Source organism: Mytilus trossulus, chromosome 5 (genome assembly GCF_036588685.1).
Source record: "Mytilus trossulus isolate FHL-02 chromosome 5, PNRI_Mtr1.1.1.hap1, whole genome shotgun sequence".
Taxonomy (NCBI): Eukaryota; Metazoa; Mollusca; class Bivalvia; order Mytilida; family Mytilidae; genus Mytilus; species Mytilus trossulus.
The window spans coordinates 43,214,898-43,236,538 of NC_086377.1; the positions used below are offsets into that span (position 1 = coordinate 43,214,898).

Below are 21,641 nucleotides of genomic sequence, written 5' to 3' on the forward strand. Positions count from 1 at the left end.
CTCTCCCTTGACACCATTTGCGAGTATGGTCTTGAGGAAACGATGATAGTCCGTCGGACGGGGACGATAAATGGCTGACCCGTGTTAAGAGAGAGCCATATCTCTTGCACGTTAAAGACACCCTTGTAGATTTCGAAAAAGAGTAGGCTAATGCCGCTACAAGGCAGCACTTCCACCCGCAAAGTGGAAAGGGATGAATATAAGTTGCAAAACTTGTTTCCCAATCCACTATAAATAAATATGTTTAAACTAAGACAGCAAGTATTTATAGAACACGATTTACAAAAAACAGATTTAAAACCTTTGTTTTTCAATACTAGACCAAATTCTACACTTAATGATTGAAAAATTCGACAAAGAAAACACAGTTTGGTAATACCGCAACGAAACGATATAAGCAATTTATTTATATTTAAAATTTAGCACGATTGATCAAATGATCCATCAAACGGCGTTTATCTGGCTGGTTGCACTTTTCATCACTATGCCATGGTACACCTGAAAAATGGAAGTTCCAATTTAATGATGGTTTATTGCATTACGTCCAGTGACCTAATCCAAAATATGAAGTTTTGACAAGTGTGAATTTGTATCGCTCTTCGACGTGTATCGGTATTGATTCATCCAACATTTATGTATGTGTTGATGATGTTTCTGTTGTAGTTACGGTTAGATATAATCACTTGGACATATATTGTTAAATCTGTAGCTTAGGTTCATTTCACATATTCATATTTATTAGATTGGTCGTGTTAATTTCAATGTTCAAAGCATTGTATTAGTCCTAACAATTAGACGTTGCCACAGCATTTCTTAGCCTATAATTATCGTCTTTTTAATCAAGATAACTGTTTAGAATAGTATTGTAAAAAGAATTGTATAAATTTCAAGATTATATATTCGTAACTATAACACGTCACTGTTTGTGATGTCCTGTGCTTTAGTTCATGGAATATGTTCGTGTGTTATTCTGTGGTTTACGTGTAACGAATATTATATTAATTATTTGTGCATTCATCTGTAGTTAGTATTCCTCCGTTTGTCTGTGATATAATTCTGTAATGGTGGGTTGTCATTTGAGCGGTAATATCAAATATTGCTATATAAGTGGTATGTTTGGCTAGCACCAGGTCTAAACATGGCATTTGTTTTTAAATTTATTTATTTTTTGTTTCACAAACATAACAGCTAAATTTAAAAACGCTCCACTTTGTATATAAGAGAGAATATTATAAATCGCTACGGAATCTTAAGCTCGCTCTAATGAGCCAACTGCCAGTTTAACATCTAGTTAATCATTTAGCTTATATTGTCAAAATTGATATGTATTCTATCTGCTCATATTAAAATATTAATATTACCTTCACAGTTCATACTCCAGTAGTCGTCACCTTAACGGTCACTTCTTGTCCTACGCCCAAGTTGTTATACGTTACAACGCTTATTGTATAACTAGTATTTGGTTCTAAAAAATGAATATTTTAGGTTGATTGTTTGCAAAGCTTACTTCATTCTGTCATGCAATACGCCGCATAACTGACAAATTACTTTTCAAGAGAAAGCACCTTGTGCAATCCTTCAAATCCTATGTGTTGTATCTATGCAAGACAGACTGGGACAATACGCCGCATAACTGACAAATTACTTTTCTAGAGAAAGCACCTTATGCAATCCTTCTAGACCTATGTGTTATACCCATGATATTTATGTAAGACAGACGGAGGCAATACGCCGCATAACTGACAAATTACTTTTCAAAAGAAAGCATCTTGTGCAAGACCTATGTGTTATATCTATGTAAGACAGACTTGGGCAATACGCCGCACAACTGACAAATTACTTTTCAAGAGAAAGCACCTTGTGCAATCCTTCAAGACCTATGTATTATGTCTATGTAAGACAGACTGGGGCAATACGCCGCATAACTGACAAATTACTTTTCAAGAGAAAGCACCTTGTGCAATCTTTCAAGACCTATGTATTATATCTATGTAAGACAGACTGGGGCAATACGCCGCATAACTGACAAATTACTTTTCAAGAGAAAGCACCGTGTGCAATCATTAAAGACCTATGTGTTATTTCTAAGTAAGACATGCTGGGATCTTAAGTGCCAGTCTGTCTAAGAATCAGGCAGTGATGAAAACATGACACACAAAAAACCCACACAATTTGACATTGATTTCAGTTCTTAATATGTAGAAATGCAGAAAAATAACATCCAATAACGACAAAAAACAAAGACTAGCACTTAGTTATAATCGATAGAACAAATCGAGTGTAGCCTAAATTTAATGTATGCCTTTTTCAATTTGATAAAACGTTAGACTGTCAGAAAGATTACACACTATATAATTAAATAAAATATGAGAGAACAGCTTTCAAGAAAATGAACAGAAACATTTTAGTCACACGACCCACTCTTTTGCTACACACTAAGTATATTTACCACACATTTATTTACAATTATCTGAGTTATTTCACCTTATATGGTTTAAAAAAATTTTCAGTTAAGACGGCAGTAAAACGCTGCCGAAGTGGGCGTCCGTTTAGCTGTGCGGGATGTATCAAGTTCGTCCTGTCAGAAGGGGGACGTTAATTCCGATGCCTCGAATAAAGAGAGTGCCACGCTCTTTACACGTACAGAACCCTTGCAACAACTCTTTTAGGGGTGCGTAATTGGCCTTTTGCAAGGCAAAATGTCTGTCCCTATCCAATATACCCTCATTTTCTAGTGGCAGTCCGAATTTCCCCTGTTGTATTAACCTACCTATTGTATTTATTGTGAACTGGTTTTGTCCTGTATATGCATGAACTATTTGCCACTGGACGTTATGCAACCAACAATCAATCATTCAATCAATTTAAGTTTTCTCTTATTTGTGTTGTTTTACGTTTCTTGCCTTCAAACCATTTTTGTTTCTGCAGGTTATATATAAGTCGTCTGAGCAACAATTAATATTTACCTAGGTTATTGATTATGTGCATGATTCTGTTTGGTCCAAGGTCTTGTGTATGTCGTAAACCTGACAGTTCCTTGCCATAGATTATTTTATATCCACGTGCAGATCCAGCAAAGTCTGGCCACATCCAAAATACTTTGATTTTTCCTGGAAACGATATTGCACGTAAATCTTTTACTACTGGTGGTTGCTCTGGAAAGGAATAAAACCATAGGATAAAACCAACATAAAAGAGAAGCAGAATAAATCAAAGGGACATTCAAACTTTTAAGACAAACACAAAACTCAATGGCTAAAAAACAAGAATATGTCCCAAGTACACGGATGCCCCATCCGCACAATAATTTTCTATGAGAAGTGGACCGTGAAAATGGGATAAAATCTCCAATTTGGCATTATAGTTACAAAGATCATGTCATAGTGAACATGTTTACTACGTTCCAAGTTGATTGGACTACAACTTCATCAAAAACTACCTCGACCAAAAGCGTGACAAATGAAGGAACGAATGGACTCAAAGACCAGAAAACACAATGCTCATAAATGGGACATAAAAAGACCAACATACCAATAATAGTACACTAAAAATAACATAGTCAACTGAAGACTTAGCAACACTACTACACCCGGCAAAAATTGGAGGTTATCTCGGGTGTGTTTAAAGTAAGAAGTATTTCAACACAGAGTAAAATGTAGTGACATGACCACCAAAATGTTGCTGTGTTGTTGATCACGAATTTCAATAAACAATTATACTAATAACTTACTATTATGACAAATCTCCGGTGATTCGTCTGAGTAGTCAATACATTCGCTATCACCAGTACATTCCATTCCATCAGGAATACACTGTAGTCCATCGGCACATTTAGAATGCCCAGCTGCACACTGTCTGTCTGGTAAAACAGAAAAGAGAATGACATGTACATCAGATAAAAACTTGTCCAGCACATTTAGAGTACCCAGATATACACTGTATGTCTGGTTAAATAGAAAGGGAATGACGTATACATATAAGTAACATTTTCTCTGGCACATTTAAAGTTACCTGGTAAAAGAAATAAGAGAATAATGTAAACATCTAAATTAAAATATCTACGGCACATTCAGAGTACCCAGATATACACGGTCTATCTGGTAAAATAGAAAGAGAATGACATATACACCTAAAAAGAATTCTTAAGACACATGTCTGTTTGGTAGAATATAAAAGAGAATGACATATACATCTACGTGAAAATATATCTGGCAAATTTAGAGCTGTGTTTAGAATATGCACGGTCAGTTTGGTATAATGAAAAAGAGAATGACGTATATACATCTCAATAAAAATATTTTTATTCAAAAAATTGTGTAAATCCCCTCTGCTTTATTGATTTAAGTAACAGCAGAAACTACGATATTATACATGATAAGACGAATAATTTATTTCTTAAGGCTCGAGGGTGCCAAAATTTCAGCAAAAATTAAACATCTGTTTTTTCATTACTAATTTTATTTAAAACATTATTAGTTATAACTTTATGACATTGTACAAAACAATTCCCTAAAAATCGTTTTGGTTTGGCCCAAGATGACTTATAAAATATATGTATCATTGAAACAGCTCCAAATTATCTCCCTTATGGTGGCATTTACATTGACATATGTTTTAAACTCATCGGTGACCTTAATTTTTTGTTATTGTTTTCAAATGATCTGTTCATCAACTTAATAAATGTATAATTTAAAAGATTTCTGTAAGTTATATAAAAAAGAAGATGTGGTATGATTGCCAATGAGACAACTATCCACAACAGTACTTTTTGTAATTCGATATTACCTCTAATTCTCCTATTAGTTCAACTAAAACACAGGACAGTAACAAATGTGTATGCTTCTGTCGGTGACGGATTGTCAGTTTAAATGAAAAGCGACCCCATTATTTTATTTCATTTTTCCATTAAGTATATCATAAAGTTCATTTATAGAAAAATATAGTAAAATCTTATATTAAAAAAAATGATTAAGGTCTGCGAGCGCCCTCAAGTCTCCTCAACAATTTGTATCATATAGGTGAATCATACACAGTTTTTTTGCATTGTGATCGCGTAATATTGAACTTGCCTTTAAGTTGAATAAACCCTAAGCGTGACTTCGTCTTTTGATCTGCCTTGTTCCGTATTATATTATATTTAACCTGAAAATTCAACCTCATAGGTGCTTCCCGATATGGGGGTCGGTGTATTTTTATATCCAGGCTCAATTTTAATAATAATTGGATAATCTTAATATTCTAAGGTATAAAATAAATGTAAGAAAAATTAAAAGCACAGTTTTGGTGAGTTCTATGTAAAGGCTTGCACATTTACTGTTTTTTCGGAGGCAGCACGTTGCAAATTAGTTCATTAGGAAATAAGCTTAGAATTTCTATGAAGTAGTCCCCAAGGGTAACTGGGGAATATTAATATGGTAATTTGGTCTTCCTCCGTCACCGGCAGTAAAATGCTTGCCAAAGTGTGATTTCAATTTGGTTGTATTAAATTTGCAGCTAGGTCCCGTCTTAATGTCTTAGTGCTTCGTCTAAAGGGCGTATCACGCTCTTTGCAAGTTAAGAACCTTTTCAGCAACTCATCGAGGGGTCAATAGGTGGTATGTTGCAAGGCAAAATTTCTGTTCCTATCCAATACACTCTCATTTTACAGTGGCAGTCCAAATTTCCCAGACCGTCATCCCGGATGGCCTCTTTTACAAGACCTTTTTATTGTGAACATGTTCTCGTCCCGAATATGCATGAAATATTTGACACCGGATATTAAAAACACCATCAATCATTGAAACCGTCAACTTTGAACTCCAATTAATAAAAACAATCAAATTGAATAAGAAATGTTAATAACGATCATTTATTTTGGCAGATATTTAAAGCTTCACTTTAAACAAAATCTTGCACATGGGGTAGAATGGATATGGGTTTTATATCCACTCCGGATTACCAAACACAATGTCAAAGAGGAAAAATTAATGAAAAAACTAGTATATCTTCAAAATCATGGCGGTGAATTGTGTCTTACAGATAACAATTGTTCGTTATATGCTAAATTACTATATTATTTTACTACGAAGTGTATGTGATATTTAAGTGTTATTTAACATTGCCACTACAGCGGAAGGTTCAACATGCCACACAATCAGTTTCAACCCACCTTGTTTTTCTTAAAATGTTCTGTACCAAGTCAATAAAATGGCCATTGTTATATTATAGCTCGTTTCTATGAGCGATCATTTTAATAATGTGTGTTTGTTGTGTCGTAGTTCTCTTCTTATATTTGATGCGTTTCCCTCAGTTTGAGTTTGTAACTCGGATTTGTTTGGGTTAATTTTTCTCAAACGATTGATGAATATGAATTTCGAACACCGGTTTACTACTGTTGCCTTTAATTATGCTTTGTGTAAGCAAGTTTTCAATTTTTCTTTAAAATGTAATAAGGGAAAATCATTAGTGTTCAACACATTAAGATAGAAACACGTTCACGAATATGGTTAAGCTAAATAGATGGCACGGATGAAAAGATGAGTTCTAGTGTATGCTAATCAAACATGAAAAGGGTCATCTTTAAAAAGATACTCAGACCTTTTTTTTAAATTGCTTATATTATACCTTGAGTGCACAGTTCTCTGTTCTCGTCTGATTTGTCACTACAATACTTCCAGTTGTCACACACATACATTTCGTGTATACACTCGACTCCATCGGCGCACTTCCATAAACCAGATGGACATTCACTGTCTGTTAGGCAATGTTAAAATGATACATTGAAAGATTAAAGCCGGGCTGCATAGTAATGGTAAAACAACTTGCTATCGATTTTTTTAAAAATGTTTGGACATTCTAGAAAGAACATACACAATAAGTATTAAATACAGAATTATTAAAACGGTTAACTTTGCTATCATTTACACAATCACTCGTCTTTCAAAACTAACCAACACGTTGTTCCTAGGCTACGTTGAGAAGAAAATGATGGCCAACGTTGTTTAGTTCTGATGACGTTGTTTTCAACACAAAATTTGCGTGCCCCTTTATTGCCGTCCTATTCCTTTAACCCCCAAGGGTGACTGGGGAATAGAAATATGGTCACTTGGTCTTCTCCCGACCGGCAGTAAAACGCTTACCGAAGTGGGGCGTCCGTTTGGCTGTGCGGGATGTATCAAGTTCGCAGTCACGTCCGGTCAGAAGGGGGACGTTAAATCCGATGCCTCGTGTAAAGAGAGTGCCACGCTCTTTGCATGTTAAGAACCCTTGCAGCAACTCATTGAGGGGTCCGTAGGTGGCCTGTTGCAAGGCAAAATTTCTGTTCCTATCCATATACCCTCCTTTTCCGGTGGCAGTCCAAATTTCTCCGACCATAATTCCTGAATGGCCTCTATTGTATCAACCTACCTATTGTATTTATTGTGAACTTGTTCTCGTCTTGAATATGCATGAAATATTTGCCACTGGACGTTAAGCAACCAATAATCAATCAATCCTATTCCTTTATTCTTATGTTGCAACCTTAATACAGGAATGAAGAATTAGAAGAAGCTAGCATTACTTCACGTTTCAACATACTGTGGATTCATTTATTTTCGTGGGCATCAATTTTCGTGGATTGATGAAAACTCGTGGTTTGCCGATTTCTGTGTATAAAGCGTAAAGAAATTTGTAATTCGTTGAACATATGCATTCGTGGTTACACTGTACCCACGAAAGCCACAAAAACTGGTAAACAACGAATAATAATGAATCCACAGTATAAAGTATTAATCTCTCAGCTGATATAGCATTCAAAAGTTATAAATCCAAGTTCCAAGTGGTAAAGTAGAAGTCATCGTCCATTCGGAAACCATTATGAGTTGGTCTTTTCAACAGGTTTGTACTGGAGCACATCATGGCATGATAATACTGTTTCAATTCCGTTCTCTTTAAATCTAGAAATCACGAGTAATCGTTTTATATATATAAACCCGAGGTATGATTTCGTGTCACAGCTGATTTTGCAAAATAAACATTACATATGAAATTGATTCACCCACTCACAATTTCAAAGCCTTTTTTATTTGTTTTACTTACCCTTTGTACAATTTTGCGGTGCTTCATCACTGCCATCGGGACATGTCTGAAATCCATTACACATTTCCGAATCATACACACAATGGGCCCCATCATCACACTTCCTTGCTTGTGTACCGCAATCTGCAGCTGTAAAAGTAATTCATGTTTCTCATTGTCTCATTAGCAATCATACCACGTCTTCTTTTTTTTTTTAAATTTTGTTTCAATTGATCGCTTATTATTTTTTTAATCTAATTGTAATAATAACAATTTGTAAATTAAAAAAAAAATGTATAAATACAAATCGAAAGATCCAAAACAAATTAAGAATGGAAATAGGGATTGTGTCAAAAAGACAACAAACCAATCAAAAAACAAATAACAAAACATGCATTGTAAGTCTTATATTACACAGAGACGTACGTTATTTTTTTGTCAGATGTATTCCTTTTGTTCGCGAACATTTCTTTTTGTTATTACCGTTGCTTTCGAAAAAAAACATGGCTATACTGCTGAACTATTGCGTACTTAGGAACGGCGGGAATGATTTCACGTTGATGATGGCCGTACGGGGACTTATAGTTGTTAATGTCTGTGTCATTTTGGTCTCTTGTGGACAGTTGTCTCATTGGCAATCATACCACATCTTATTTTTTATTAGCTCACCTGGCCTAAAAGGAAATTTTGCTGTTTTTGGTTATTATCTTGAATATTATCACTCCCCAAGGGTGACTGGGGTATAGAAATATGGTCACTTGGTCTTCTCCCGACCGGCAGTTAAACGCTTGCCGAAGTGGGGCGTCCGTTTGGCTGTGCGGAATGTATCGAGTTCGCAGTCACGTTCGGTCAGAAGAGGGACGTTAAATCCGATGCCTCGTGTAAAGAGAGTGCCACGCTCTTTGCACGTTAAGAACCCTTGCAACAACTCTCTGAGGGGTCCGTAGGTGGCCTGTTGCAAGGCAAAATTTGTGTCCCTATCCAATATACCCTCCTATTCCGGTGGCAGTCCAAATTTCTCCGACCATCATCCCAGATTGCCTCTATTGTATCAACCTACCTATTGTATTTATTGTGAACTTGTTCTCGTCCTGAATATGCATGAACTATTTGCCACTGGACGTTAAGCAACCAACAATCAATCAATCAAAGAATATTATCATAGATAAATATAAACTGTAAACAGCAATAATTTTTAGCAAGGTAAGATCTACAAATAAGTCAACATGACTGAAGTGGTCAGTTGACCCCCTAAGAAGTTATTGCACTTTAAAGTAACCATTTTTCGTAAATCTTCGTAATCTTTTAGAAAAATCTTCTCCTCTGAAACTACTTGGCCAAATTATTCCAAACTTTGCCACATTCATCATTGGGGTATCTAGTTAAACAAATGTGTCAGGTGACCCGGCCAACCAATCAAGATGTCTGCCATGGCTAAAAATAGAACTTATGGGGTAAAATGCAGTTTTGGGCTTATAACTCAAAAGCCAAAGCATTTAATGCATATTTGACACGCGGTAAAATTGTTTATCAGGTCAAGATCTATCTGCGCTGACATTTTTAGATGAATCAGACAACCCGTTGTTAAATTGCTGCCCCTGAATTGGTAATTTTAAGGATTTTTTCCGTTTTTGGCTATCTTGATTATTATTATATATAAATATAAACTGTAAACAGCAATAATGTTCAGCAAAGTTAGATCTACAAATAATTCAACATGACCGAAATGATCAGTTCACCCCCTAAGGAGTTATTGCCCTTTATAGTCCATTTTTCGTAAATCTTAGTAATCTTTTAGAAAAATCTTCTCCTCTGAAACTACTGGGCCAAATTATTCCAAACTTGGCCACATTCATCATTGAGGTATCTAGTTAAAAAATGTGTCAGGTGACCCGGCAAACCAATCAAGATGTCTGCAATGGCTGAAAATAGTACATAGTGGTAAACTGCAGTTTTTGGATTATAACTCAAAACCCAAAGCATTTAGAGCAAATCTGACACGTGGTAAAATTGTTTATCAGGTCAGGATCTATCTGCCCTGAAATTTTTAGATGAATCGGACAACCCGTTGTTAGGTTGCTGCACCTGAATTGGTAATTTTGAGGATTTTTTCTGTTTTTGGTTATTATCTTGAATATTTTTATAGATAAATATTAACTGTAAACAGCAATAATGTTCAGCAAAGTAAGATCTACAAAAAAGTCAGATGACCGAAATGGTCAGTTCACCCCCAAAGGAGTGATTGCCCTTTATAGTCCATTTTAACCATTTTTTCGTAAATCTTAGTTATCTTTTAGAAAAATCTTCTCCTCTGAAACTACTGGGCCAAATTATTCCAAACTTGGCCACAATCATCATTGGGGTATCTAGTTATAAAAAATGTGTCAGATGACCCGGCCAACCAATAAAGATGTCTGCCATGGCTAAAATTAGTACATAGGGGTAAAATGCAGTTTTTAGCTTATAACTCAAAAAAACAAAGCATTTAGAGCAAATCAGACAGGTAGTTAAATTGTTTATCAGGTCAATTTCTATCTGCCTTGGAATTTTCAGATGAATTTGATAACGAGTTGTCAGGGTTCTTCCCCTGAATTGGCAATTTTAAGGAAATTTTGCTTTTTTTTTGGTTATTATCTTAAATATTATTATAGATAGAGATAAACTGTAAACAGCAATAATGTACAGCAAAGTAAAACCTTAAAAAAAGTCAACATGACCAAAATTATCAATTGAACCCCTAAGGAGAAATTGCCCTTCATAGTTAATTTTATCAATTTTCCGATAAAATTTGTAGGTTTTCACTAAATTTTCCACTGAAACTACTAGGCCAAGTTCATTATTAATAGAGATTATTGTAACCAGTAAGAATGTTAAGTAAAGTAAGATCTACAAATGCATCACCATCACCAAAAACACAATTATGTCATGCATTTATCGTGTCCATTGTTTAATATGCCCATTGACCAAGGTGAGCGACACAGGCTCTTGAGAGCCTCTAGTATTGACCTTAAACAAAAATATCAAGAATAACAACGTGGGGTATCTACTGTATCGTCGTATTTAATTTGGTATCATCTTATTTTCAAACGTGTACACTTTGATAAGGTTATGTACACGTCATTACACTACTTACTTGTATGCATTGCAAAAATAATTTTACTTCAGTTTTAATGTTTTCAGAGAAGACGTCTATTAGAAAGCAGTAAACTGCACTGACTTTCACAAAATTCTTCTTCCATATCAGAGCCATCATTGCAATGAGTACGTATAGTATCTACCCGACACATAGCATCTACCCTAATGCATTGCTGTCCATCACGACATTTCATGAATCCATCCAAGCATTTATAGTCTGAAATGTAGAACATTACATCTGTGAAAAAATTGGTGACATAATAAAACAGTGACAACGGAAGGTGAAAGTAGACCTAAGTGGTACACTACCCCTTAGAAAGATAACTCTTAGTAAGAAAAATAAGAAGTAAGCAATAACGGAATTTGATGAGACTGTTATTAAAGTGAGAGGGTTAGCGCTATAGAACCAGGTTTAATCCACCATTTTCTACATTTGAAAATGCATGTACCAAGTCAGGACTATGACAGTTCTTGTGCATTCGTTTTTGATGCGTTTTGTTATTTGATTTTGCCATGTGATTATGGACTTTCCGAATTGATTTTCCTCTGAGTTCAGCATTTTTGTGATTTTACTTTTGACATATAATGGTTTACATTTATAAATGGTGACTTGGATGGAGAGTTGTCTTAAAAGCACTCATACCACCACTACTTATATCTATACTTTCGAAAATAATTTATACTTTTGGCATACGTACTCCTTTTGAATAAGGACACGAAATTTGATGGCCATAGATAATAAGCAGACCCTTCTTTCTATTCATATATATTTCTTCAACGTACCTTGACAAAAATCTTCATCTTCATCGCTGCCATCCATACAGTCTTCATCCCCGTCACAAAACTCGTGTCTATACAGACATTGGTATCCGTTAGCACACTTAGTTCTATCTCTTGGACATGTGTATTCTGAAATATATTACAATACATTGCATTTTCCAATAGACGACTTTCGAGTTTGATCCATTTCCGTCAAAAGCTCTGGTTTTAGCGAACATCATTTGTGCGTTTAGGGGCCTCGTCACTTCAAATCGTATGTTGAGCGAGTGGTTAGAAAACTATAATTCTATATTGTACGAATTATTCGGCAAATTGAATTCTCAAAACTGACAATCAGCATTGCTGTCATTAGGGAATTGTCATTAAGTACCTACAGAACAACCATTATTTCTAGTTTATCCTGCACAGTGACGATCGATGATTGTAAATAGTGCAGGAATACAGGCAACCCCCTCTATCTAGTAAATGACGTCATAAAGGCGCATATAATTCACGGGTTTTTTATATTCCGGTGACGGATGAACTCGAAAGTGGTCTTTTGACTGATTTTCTTTGTATTGTAGATACAGAAATAATATTTACGATTTCCACATATACGGGTTTGAAGTAAAAGCAGTCTTTTCATTGAAATAACTTCTTATACGTTTATGTTTCTCATTTTTTTGTAGATCTTATACTGTGGTTAATTTATGCTTTTATGCTTCCTTCTTGGTAATTTAAATTTACAAAAAAAAAAACATGCAAATAATTGAATTGTTTTGTTGATTTTTGGCATTTATTCAAGATATTGTTTAGAAGATAATTTTTACTTTTTATGTGTCTACTAGCTTTTGCGAATATGCCAAAAATTGTCAAGTTAGTAAAAATTGTCCATTCACGACAATAACATACTGATCATTTGTCATTAAAAGCTGTATTTTGAGAAAAATTGTGAGCATATTAAATTGTTTTCAAAATGGGTAAAAAAAAATGGACATTATCATTCTCCTTCCTTACCTTGATTCTCTACGCACCAGAAGTCGCATAAGGCCTCAATCATTCTCCTTCGTGTTATTCTAATTACTAGTAACAATTTTCATAGACTACCGCATACCTGTACAATTTGCCTCATCGGAGAGGTCAGCACAGTCCGTTTTTCCGTCACACCACTCACTAATCCAGACACAATCGTCATAATCAGTACTACAATGTTTGATCATATTGTACCTACACGTATCATCGTCTGCAACAATAAAAAAGATATCTTTACGTTAAGGTGGTATGGGTGTCTTTCGCCATCTTGAATTGTAAAAAAACGAGAACCTAAGGTCCAGATTTTCCATCAAGTTAGCAAAATGTGATGCAGGAATGCAGATATTTAACATGTCAGCTGCGAAGGATATAATTCGACCGTTTACAAGTACACTTATACGTGTATAAGTGTTTGACTGATTTTGTAACATTCAAATACGAAATTAAAGAAAGATTTTGGTCTGTTCTGTATAGGGTTCTTATATCAGCTCAATTTCAAATAAGTAGCATACTTTAGATAAATATTTTTGTCAACCCGACAGAAGTTAACAGATGTTTTGATATTTATTTGAATAAAGTCTATTTTTATCAGATCCAGGTTGTGTATCACCATTGTTGTCATTTATGTTACTGCGTATGGTATAATGTAATTGACCCGTCCATCAGTCATTCCTGTTTTTTTGTCATCCCACCATCCGAGACCACAAAAAAAGAAATATCATGAAACTTTATACAAAATACTGAAAACCTTGATAGATGTGCATATCGGCAGGAAATTAGAATTCAATATTTTTTAAATGAGTTGTGCCAATTTGATCTTTAATTTTGACCTAAATATACTACTGCAGCAGTTGGTCATCGTAACTACTCAGAAACCACATAGTAGAATTTCGAAAAATAATGAGAGCCGTGGTGTAGTGGTTAGTGCATCGGACTTCTAACACAAAGGTTCCTGGTTCGATTCCCGTTTGGAATGAAAATTTTCGGCTCTCCCTTGACACCATTAGCGAGTATGGTCTTAAGGAAACGATGATAGTCCGTCGGAAGGGGACGATAAATGGCTGACCCGTGTTAAGAGAGAGCCAAATCTCTTGCACGTTAAAGATACCCTTGTAGATTTCGAAAAAGAGTAGGCTAATGCCGCTACAGGGCATCACTCGCACCCGCAAAGTGGAAAGGGATTAATATAAGTTGCAAAACTTGTTTCCCAATCCACTCTAAATAAATATGTTTAAACTAGTAAAATTTCGATTAATTTTATTGACAAATAGGACATCATAATTTGTAGGAGCATATCCACAAGAAATTTTTAGCAGTTGAATTTTGTAAGAACTACAAGAGATAATGTTTTTCCAGTGACAATGATCCCCAAGGGTGACTGGGGTATAGAAATATGGTCACTTGGTCTTCTCCCGACCGGCAGTTAAACGCTTGCCGAAGTGGGGCGTCCGTTTGGCTGTGCGGGATGTATCAAGTTCGCAGTCACGTCCGGTCAGAAGGAGGACGTTAAATCCGATGCCTCGTGTAAAGAGAGTGCTACGCTCTTTGCACGTTAAGAACCCTTGCAACAACTCTCTGAGGGGTCCGTAGGTGGCCTGTTGCAAGGCAAAATTTCTGTCCCTATCCAATGTTCCCTCTTTTTCCGGTGGCCGTCAAATTTCTCTGACCATCATCCCAGGTGGCCTCTATTGTACCAACCTACCTATTGTTTTTATTGTGAACTTGTTCTTGTCCTGAATATGCATGAAATATTTGCCACTGGACGTTAAGCAACCAACAATCAATCAATCCAGTGACAATGTTGGACCATAGGTTATGTGAGTTTGCTTTCAAAGGTTCTTTGATTTTACAGATATGTTATTTTCTTGTCCGTTGTTTATTATTTATTTACTGCATTTCATACATATCGCCTATTGTAGAAATTGTTTCTAGCATTCACTGTGATGGTACTCAAATAACGGTAGATTTCTTATAATTACGAATTCTGTAAAAAAAACAAATCTTATAATTTTATTCTGATGCAATACAATGCTACAATTTATATATCAATTTAAAATTATTTCATCTCATAAGCTTCAATGTCTATAAATAAATGTATTTCCTTAATGTAATATGTTAGCGGTTAAAACCATGGCTGGTGAGTACGCGGATTTATCGGTTATTCGTATATTTTCCCTTTGGTCTTACTGCCTAGTATTTTCGAGTATCAACGTACTGGCTGTATCACTGAAAATATTATGCAATACATTGTGTGACGTCATAATTACCGATAAACAGAATAATAGGTGGTTTCGTTTTTGATACTGACTATATCATGTGCAATATCTTAACTCGCCGTAAACGGGCTCGTCTAGATATTCCATACGATATAGTCAGTTTCAAAAAAGACAAATACCTATTATTCTATATGTGTTATGTCGCAGGTTCAATTTTCCTAAAGTACAGCAGTAGCAATAGTACTATTTTAATGTGATATTGAAATAATGGCTTACATGTTCTAGCAATTGACAGCACCATTGTAGTCAGTATCAATATCTCTAAGGTTCTTGATCCCATCATAGTTGTGAACTAGCTCACCTATAAAGTAACATAAATATTAATATTAAAGATGACAGGTGTTCCATGAAATATTTGAAATAAAATAAAGAATTTAAAAGATAACAAAGGAGTAGGTCCGGTAAATATCGATTTTGGCCTCAAACAGGTTCTTCTGACGAAAGATTTTGACCACCTTTTGAACACTCAAATGTCTATTTCATTTGAATCAGTTAGTTTATATGAAAGATTTTAACTGATTTAGTCATTAAAAACGGTCCGATTCAAGCTCAAATATGAAAAATCTATCAAATATGTGAAAAAATTTCACTTTTCAGATTGTTTTTGTCAAAAATTATAGTGACCGAATTCTTGTTCATCCTCAACCTTTATGTATGTTATGTAATATCATCAAATACAACTTACATTTCAATATTAAGGATGAACACGAATGCGGCCACTTTTGTTTAACACGAAAACAGTCTAAAATTTGACTAAAATGCTAGAATTGTAAAGATTTCAGTAATTTAGCATAACTTAACGGTGCTAGTACCCCAGATATGTGCATTGTATTGTCAAAAAACAGCCAATTTATGTAGCAAAAGAATTCCACTGTCCAATAAATAACTAAAAGTTTACATTTTAACAATTTGTTAAAAAACAGCTAAATTTTAGGCCAAAAAAAAGGTCTTACTGGATCTACTTCTTTCTGCATTTTGTTTCTAAAAAGCACATAATTGTGAAATGGACTCAATTGGATCAATACACTAGAAAGAGATTTCATGTTATAAATGCATTAACTAAATTGTTCAAGACAAAATGCGTACAGGTTTATAGTTATGCTAGTAAACCTACTTACCTGATTACCGAAACAAATAAATCTTTACACTTGACACACATAAAAAAAAAAAGAAAAAGAAAAATACAGAAAAGAAACAGAAATGTACCTAAATTGTTTCACAATCTAGACCACAAACAGCAACGCGAATCACTAACAGCAACAAATAGAACGAGCAGCACATGGCTATCATGACTCGAACTAATACAGGCACACAATGTGGCATGTTTAAACTCGTTTTACAACACAACAAATGACACTTTTTGTCAGCCTTTACCATGCACGGTAGATCCCGACAACTTTATTGATTATTTCACGACAGAAATTATGGAAAAGAAAACCCTTTTTAAATCTATTCTCTAAATTATTTCCCTGAAAGTTATGAGTCCATCTTAACATTATTAGTTATATTTTTAAGTTAAACCATTATTCATAATTCTTTTAACAATATATTGGCAATTTTTAAAGTATTGAGGTATCTTAACACTTACCTTGATCCAAAGACAGTGATAGGAAGAAACGTTCTTTTTGATTTAGACAGCTGTTTTGTATGTTCTCACCAAAGAAGTATATTTACACGGAGTGAACTTATAATAAGTATTATTGAATATACACGAGACAGGAAGTACGATTATATTAATTACTTTAAAATTACATTTTAGAAATTATCATCAGTAATTTTGTTTTAAAAGAGCAATTATTATTCATTTGAAATGGCAATATGTTAAGGCCGACGAAATATTATGTACGCTTTTAAAGTAAACTAAGAAATTTCAAAACGAGAATAATGAATGTTTTAATGAAACTTTTAATTTAAGTACGTCCAGGATTTCCTTACTCCGGTGGAATAATCGTTCAAACATCAATCCTTTTCAATTTGAACTTCGTGTTACCTTTTAATGGTTTTCATTCGAATGTCTTGAGGGGTCTGTTGTAAAAACAAAACTGATATATTTGATGACTTCTTTTGATAACAGTGAAACATTATAACATTTGTTAGAAAAACACAATTAACATTAATTATTCAATGCCATTTTACATAAATTATGACACGAGTCATTTATTTTATTTTCTTTGCAAATTAAATGGTGAAGAATATTCTTTTTTAAATTAATCATACATTGACCTTCAAACACCCATACCTCATTTCAGGTTTTGTTCAAATAGTTTCGCTATTCATCAAACAAAATTCGGGTAACAAACTAAAACCGAGGGAATCACATCAACTGTTAGAGGAAAACTACGGAATAACAGAAACACTGCATCTAAAACAACCCAAACATACATAGAAACGGACTATTTGATAACATCACCCATATATTGACTTGGTATAGGACATTTTAAGAAAGAACAAAATGGTGGATTGAAACCGGTTATATGACACTGTTATGGATACCACTCTTACTTTACACGAAAGGATAAAAGTAGAGAGAAAAAACCACAAAAACACACAAGACAGAGAAATAAGTCAGTAAATAACATAATCGCAGATGAAAAAATTGCAGTAATGTTATTCTTATAGACTTATTACTGGGGGTGTGAACTAACAGGGACGGGTGCAACAACTGGCACAGAATCCGCTTACCCTCCCAAAGCACGTTAGATCACACCAAATTTTAGGTGAGGTACGTGTTGCTTGGTCTTAAGTTTTCTATGTTTTGTTTTGTGTAATATTGTTTTGTCTTTTGTTCTTTCTTTTTTAACCATAGCGTTGTTATGGTTTATTTCGACTTTAATGTCCCTCTGGTGACTTCCGCCTCTCTTTTAAAGCTGCATTTCATACCGTCAGTTAAATAAGGTAATCGGTAGTAACGTTATTCATGGTAAATGTTGACATGTTCGTGTCCTCGCCCTTAAAGCAATACATGTATTTGGATAACGTCACCACATTTATGACAATTGTCTAATTAATCGGACACGAAATTGTGTTATCTAGTTTCCCACTTCAAATTAAATGTTAGATATAGACTATAATAATAATCATATATGGCGTGTCAGCTTAAAAACATAATAACGTTTAATTCATTAAAATGACTAAAATTGCAGTAATTTAGGCCATCAAATATTTGTTGACATTTTAGAAGATAAAGTTGAATTGATAATATAAACGTGCAAGGTGAATATGATCATTATGGAACATGACGAAGGTAACTGTTTTATCACAAAGTAGAAAATGCAGAAATCGACAAAAATGCATTTCTTAAAAACGAAACAATCTAGTAATTATAAAAAAATACCCAAACATGTGAATAACTGAGCAATCGGCTGTTTTAGTTTGTTGGTCTTTATAAGATATATTTTATCAAGTTATGATCTTATATATCAAGCAATCCAGAAAAGCGCTCGTACGCAAAAGCAAATCAAGGGTGTAATTTTCACTTTCGCAAACATTTTAAAATTTATTTACCTGAACACTTTATTTGAACCTGAATAGCTAGCTAAATCTCTCACTTGTACGACAGTTCTGAATTGCCTTGTCTAGACAAGCTGTGTATAACCCTAACATCAAGCCAAATGAAAACAATATAAGAAGTATTTGCCTGCATATCTATAGATAATACAACGACTGATTTGATTTTCAACTTTGGACATATATTAAATAGATATGATAGAGTATATCCTTTCTGTTATGATATCTTCAAAGATTCTTTTGATATTACAAAGCATTTCTTTTTATATTTCCAAAGTAAATTTAGAGAGTAATCTTAAATAATATAGATGGTACCAATTTTGCTGACTTAAAATTTCACACTATTGAAATGGCCTCTTAATATCTTAATTAGTGCACATAATCCAACCGTAAAACTGATTCGATGGGAGTGCGGACCGGAATAACAATGAATAATCTAGTTCAATGTCATCGGTAAATTTGGGTCAACTTTTCGTATTATGTATCTAAAGGTGTCAGGATTGTCAAAATATAGATTCTTACACTGCAACAAGTGTATTACGATATTTCTCCACTCGAGACAGTTAAATTTTATAATTTAAAGCGCGAGGCTTGCCGAGCCCTTTAAATAATAAAATTTAACTGTCGAGAGTGGAGAAATATCGTAATACACGAGTTAAAGTGTCGGAATCTGTTTCTCTAATGCTTTTTATCGTTCTTTTTCAAAGATTTTCAGGATTTTCAGTCATCAGACAAGGTCGCCTTTTTCATGACGTCACAATTGGAAAATTCAGAAGAAATCAAAACATTTTGACGTAATAATCAAATTTCGACTAATCATTTGCCGAGAACAGATTTTTCACTAGAGAGGAGAAATATTTTTCTCACACCGGTCAGGAAATGTGAAAATAGCACAAAAATTAGAGATTGAAAGATCTCCCATCACTTGTTATTTCATTTGATCAGTTCTGGTATCATTTGATATGTTACATATACAACAACATACACTTCAAATATTTATAATCTATCAATAATGTTTTAATGTAAAATGATCAATTACAGTTGTAATAAAAGGAAGCAAGAATATTTAACTAACTTATAAGTAGTTCTTTCCGATTTTAACTGTATCATACCTCAATACATCTTATTATCTCTAAGAATTAATTACTCTGTAATGTAACAAAAATCATGTATGCATGCGCGCACCTTTAAAAGTAATGACTTAAACAATTAGTAATTGTCTTCAAAATATATTTAATGATGGTTACTAAGAATACTAAGGATAGGTATTAGAAAACAAAATCAGTTGTAGAATGAATTCATTGATTGAAGATCCTGTCAGAAGTTGATGATATACTTTAATTTTCTGGTAAGTGTGTCTATAATATTGCAGACGGAGTATACGAATATTTATCACGTATCATATATATATATATATATATATTACTTTTCTATATGTTAATGCTAAATAGAGTTGTTTTCAAACTGCATATTCTATTAAAATAAAGTTAATTTACAAACTATTTTGCATTTCTTATCAACGAAACACTCGTCAGTCTATTTACAAGTTTGTCTATTTTACGGATATTCTTTGTAATAACTATTGTCATTTCCTTTTATTGACAGAGGTTAAGTTGACATTTGATGATTTTTTTTTTATTTCTGTGTTCTTTTCCGTCATATAGCTTGTAGAGTGGTAAGGCATGCATGCAACCTTTAAAATTGGAGTAATAGCTTTTTATCACGCGACATTCAAGCATACTTTAGATAAAACATGCAGAATGAATTAATACGGGCATGAATTATATACTAACTAATAGTTCTTAAAAAACTAGTCATTATCGTGATATATGTTCTGCCCACAGGACAGTGGTATTGACTAAGATAGTGATTATGACTGAGCCGTTTTTCAAGAACAATTAATAAGTATATAATTAATGCCCGTATTAATTCATTCTGCATGTTTACGATAAAGACCAGTTTTTTAAGAACTATTATGGGTTTTTTTCATTAAGAAACCATGTTTTGGAAAATTCTCATAATATCAAAATGCCTAAAAAAAAACTCAAGTAGTTGTATGATTTCTATGGCAAAGAGTAAAGACCAGTCGTAGTAATACTGCCATTCATTTTAGTGCATTTTTTAAGTATATAAATACTTAATCAAGTTTTCCTTAATTTTAGCATTCACGAAAAACATATAATAAACAATTTAACAACTTAAATATAATATTAAAAACAGGAGAAACCGCGACCAAGCGGTCATTAGCATTTATAAGTTCGTTCATGACCGGCTTTCTGGTCCGTTTTGTTCTGTAAATGACCGAAGGAATTTATTACTGAAGAATAATGAATGTCATGTGACCCCTTTTATCTATGATAAACACATCTTATTCCCAATCGATATGAAGTAAATTGAGATTAAAAAAAACACAACGCATATTTTTGAATATTGATTGAAAGTCCATTAAGTATTTGTTCCAGTTCTAGTGAAGGCAAACGATGCAAAACAAGTTTATTGTAATAAATCTTTTAACTCCTTTATAATTTATAACTTATAATGTATTCCCATGGAAAATCTACTGATAAGCGATGGTACAATTTATGTTAACATGACTAATTTTTTATTATGTATTGTCGCATATTAAAATCAGTGTTTTCCATTAACATGTTTTAAAATACGTTAATACTGTTATGACATTGTCTATTGAATTTGCTAATCATCCATTATAATCATTTGAAAACAAATTTCTAGAATGCGGTTCAATTTGTTTTTATTCTTTTATTTCTCTGGTACAATTGATTGCAAACGTGTAGTATTATTGAAATATTATTTTTAAAAAATTACTCCACTTTTAGTTAAAAAAAATCTATATAGTATATAGTAACCATTTCGAAAAAAAAATATGCAGAAGCT

At 33.7% G+C, this 21,641-nt stretch overlaps 1 protein-coding gene across 1 annotated transcript; it reads right to left on the minus strand.

Moving 5' to 3' along the window:
* Positions 1-363: 363 nt before the first annotated feature.
* Positions 364-16,953, minus strand: LOC134719661 (low-density lipoprotein receptor-related protein 4-like). Its single transcript, XM_063582636.1, has 11 exons — positions 16,828-16,953; positions 15,456-15,540; positions 13,046-13,174; positions 11,956-12,081; positions 11,255-11,389; positions 8,059-8,187; positions 6,604-6,732; positions 3,731-3,859; positions 2,967-3,155; positions 1,362-1,465; positions 364-498 (listed from the first exon to the last, which is right to left on the minus strand). The coding sequence occupies exons 2-10, from the start codon at positions 15,520-15,522 to the stop codon at positions 1,371-1,373; spliced, it is 1,128 nt and encodes a 375-aa protein (XP_063438706.1). The 5' UTR covers positions 15,523-15,540; positions 16,828-16,953; the 3' UTR covers positions 364-498; positions 1,362-1,370.
* Between the last annotated feature and the right edge of the window lie 4,688 nt (positions 16,954-21,641).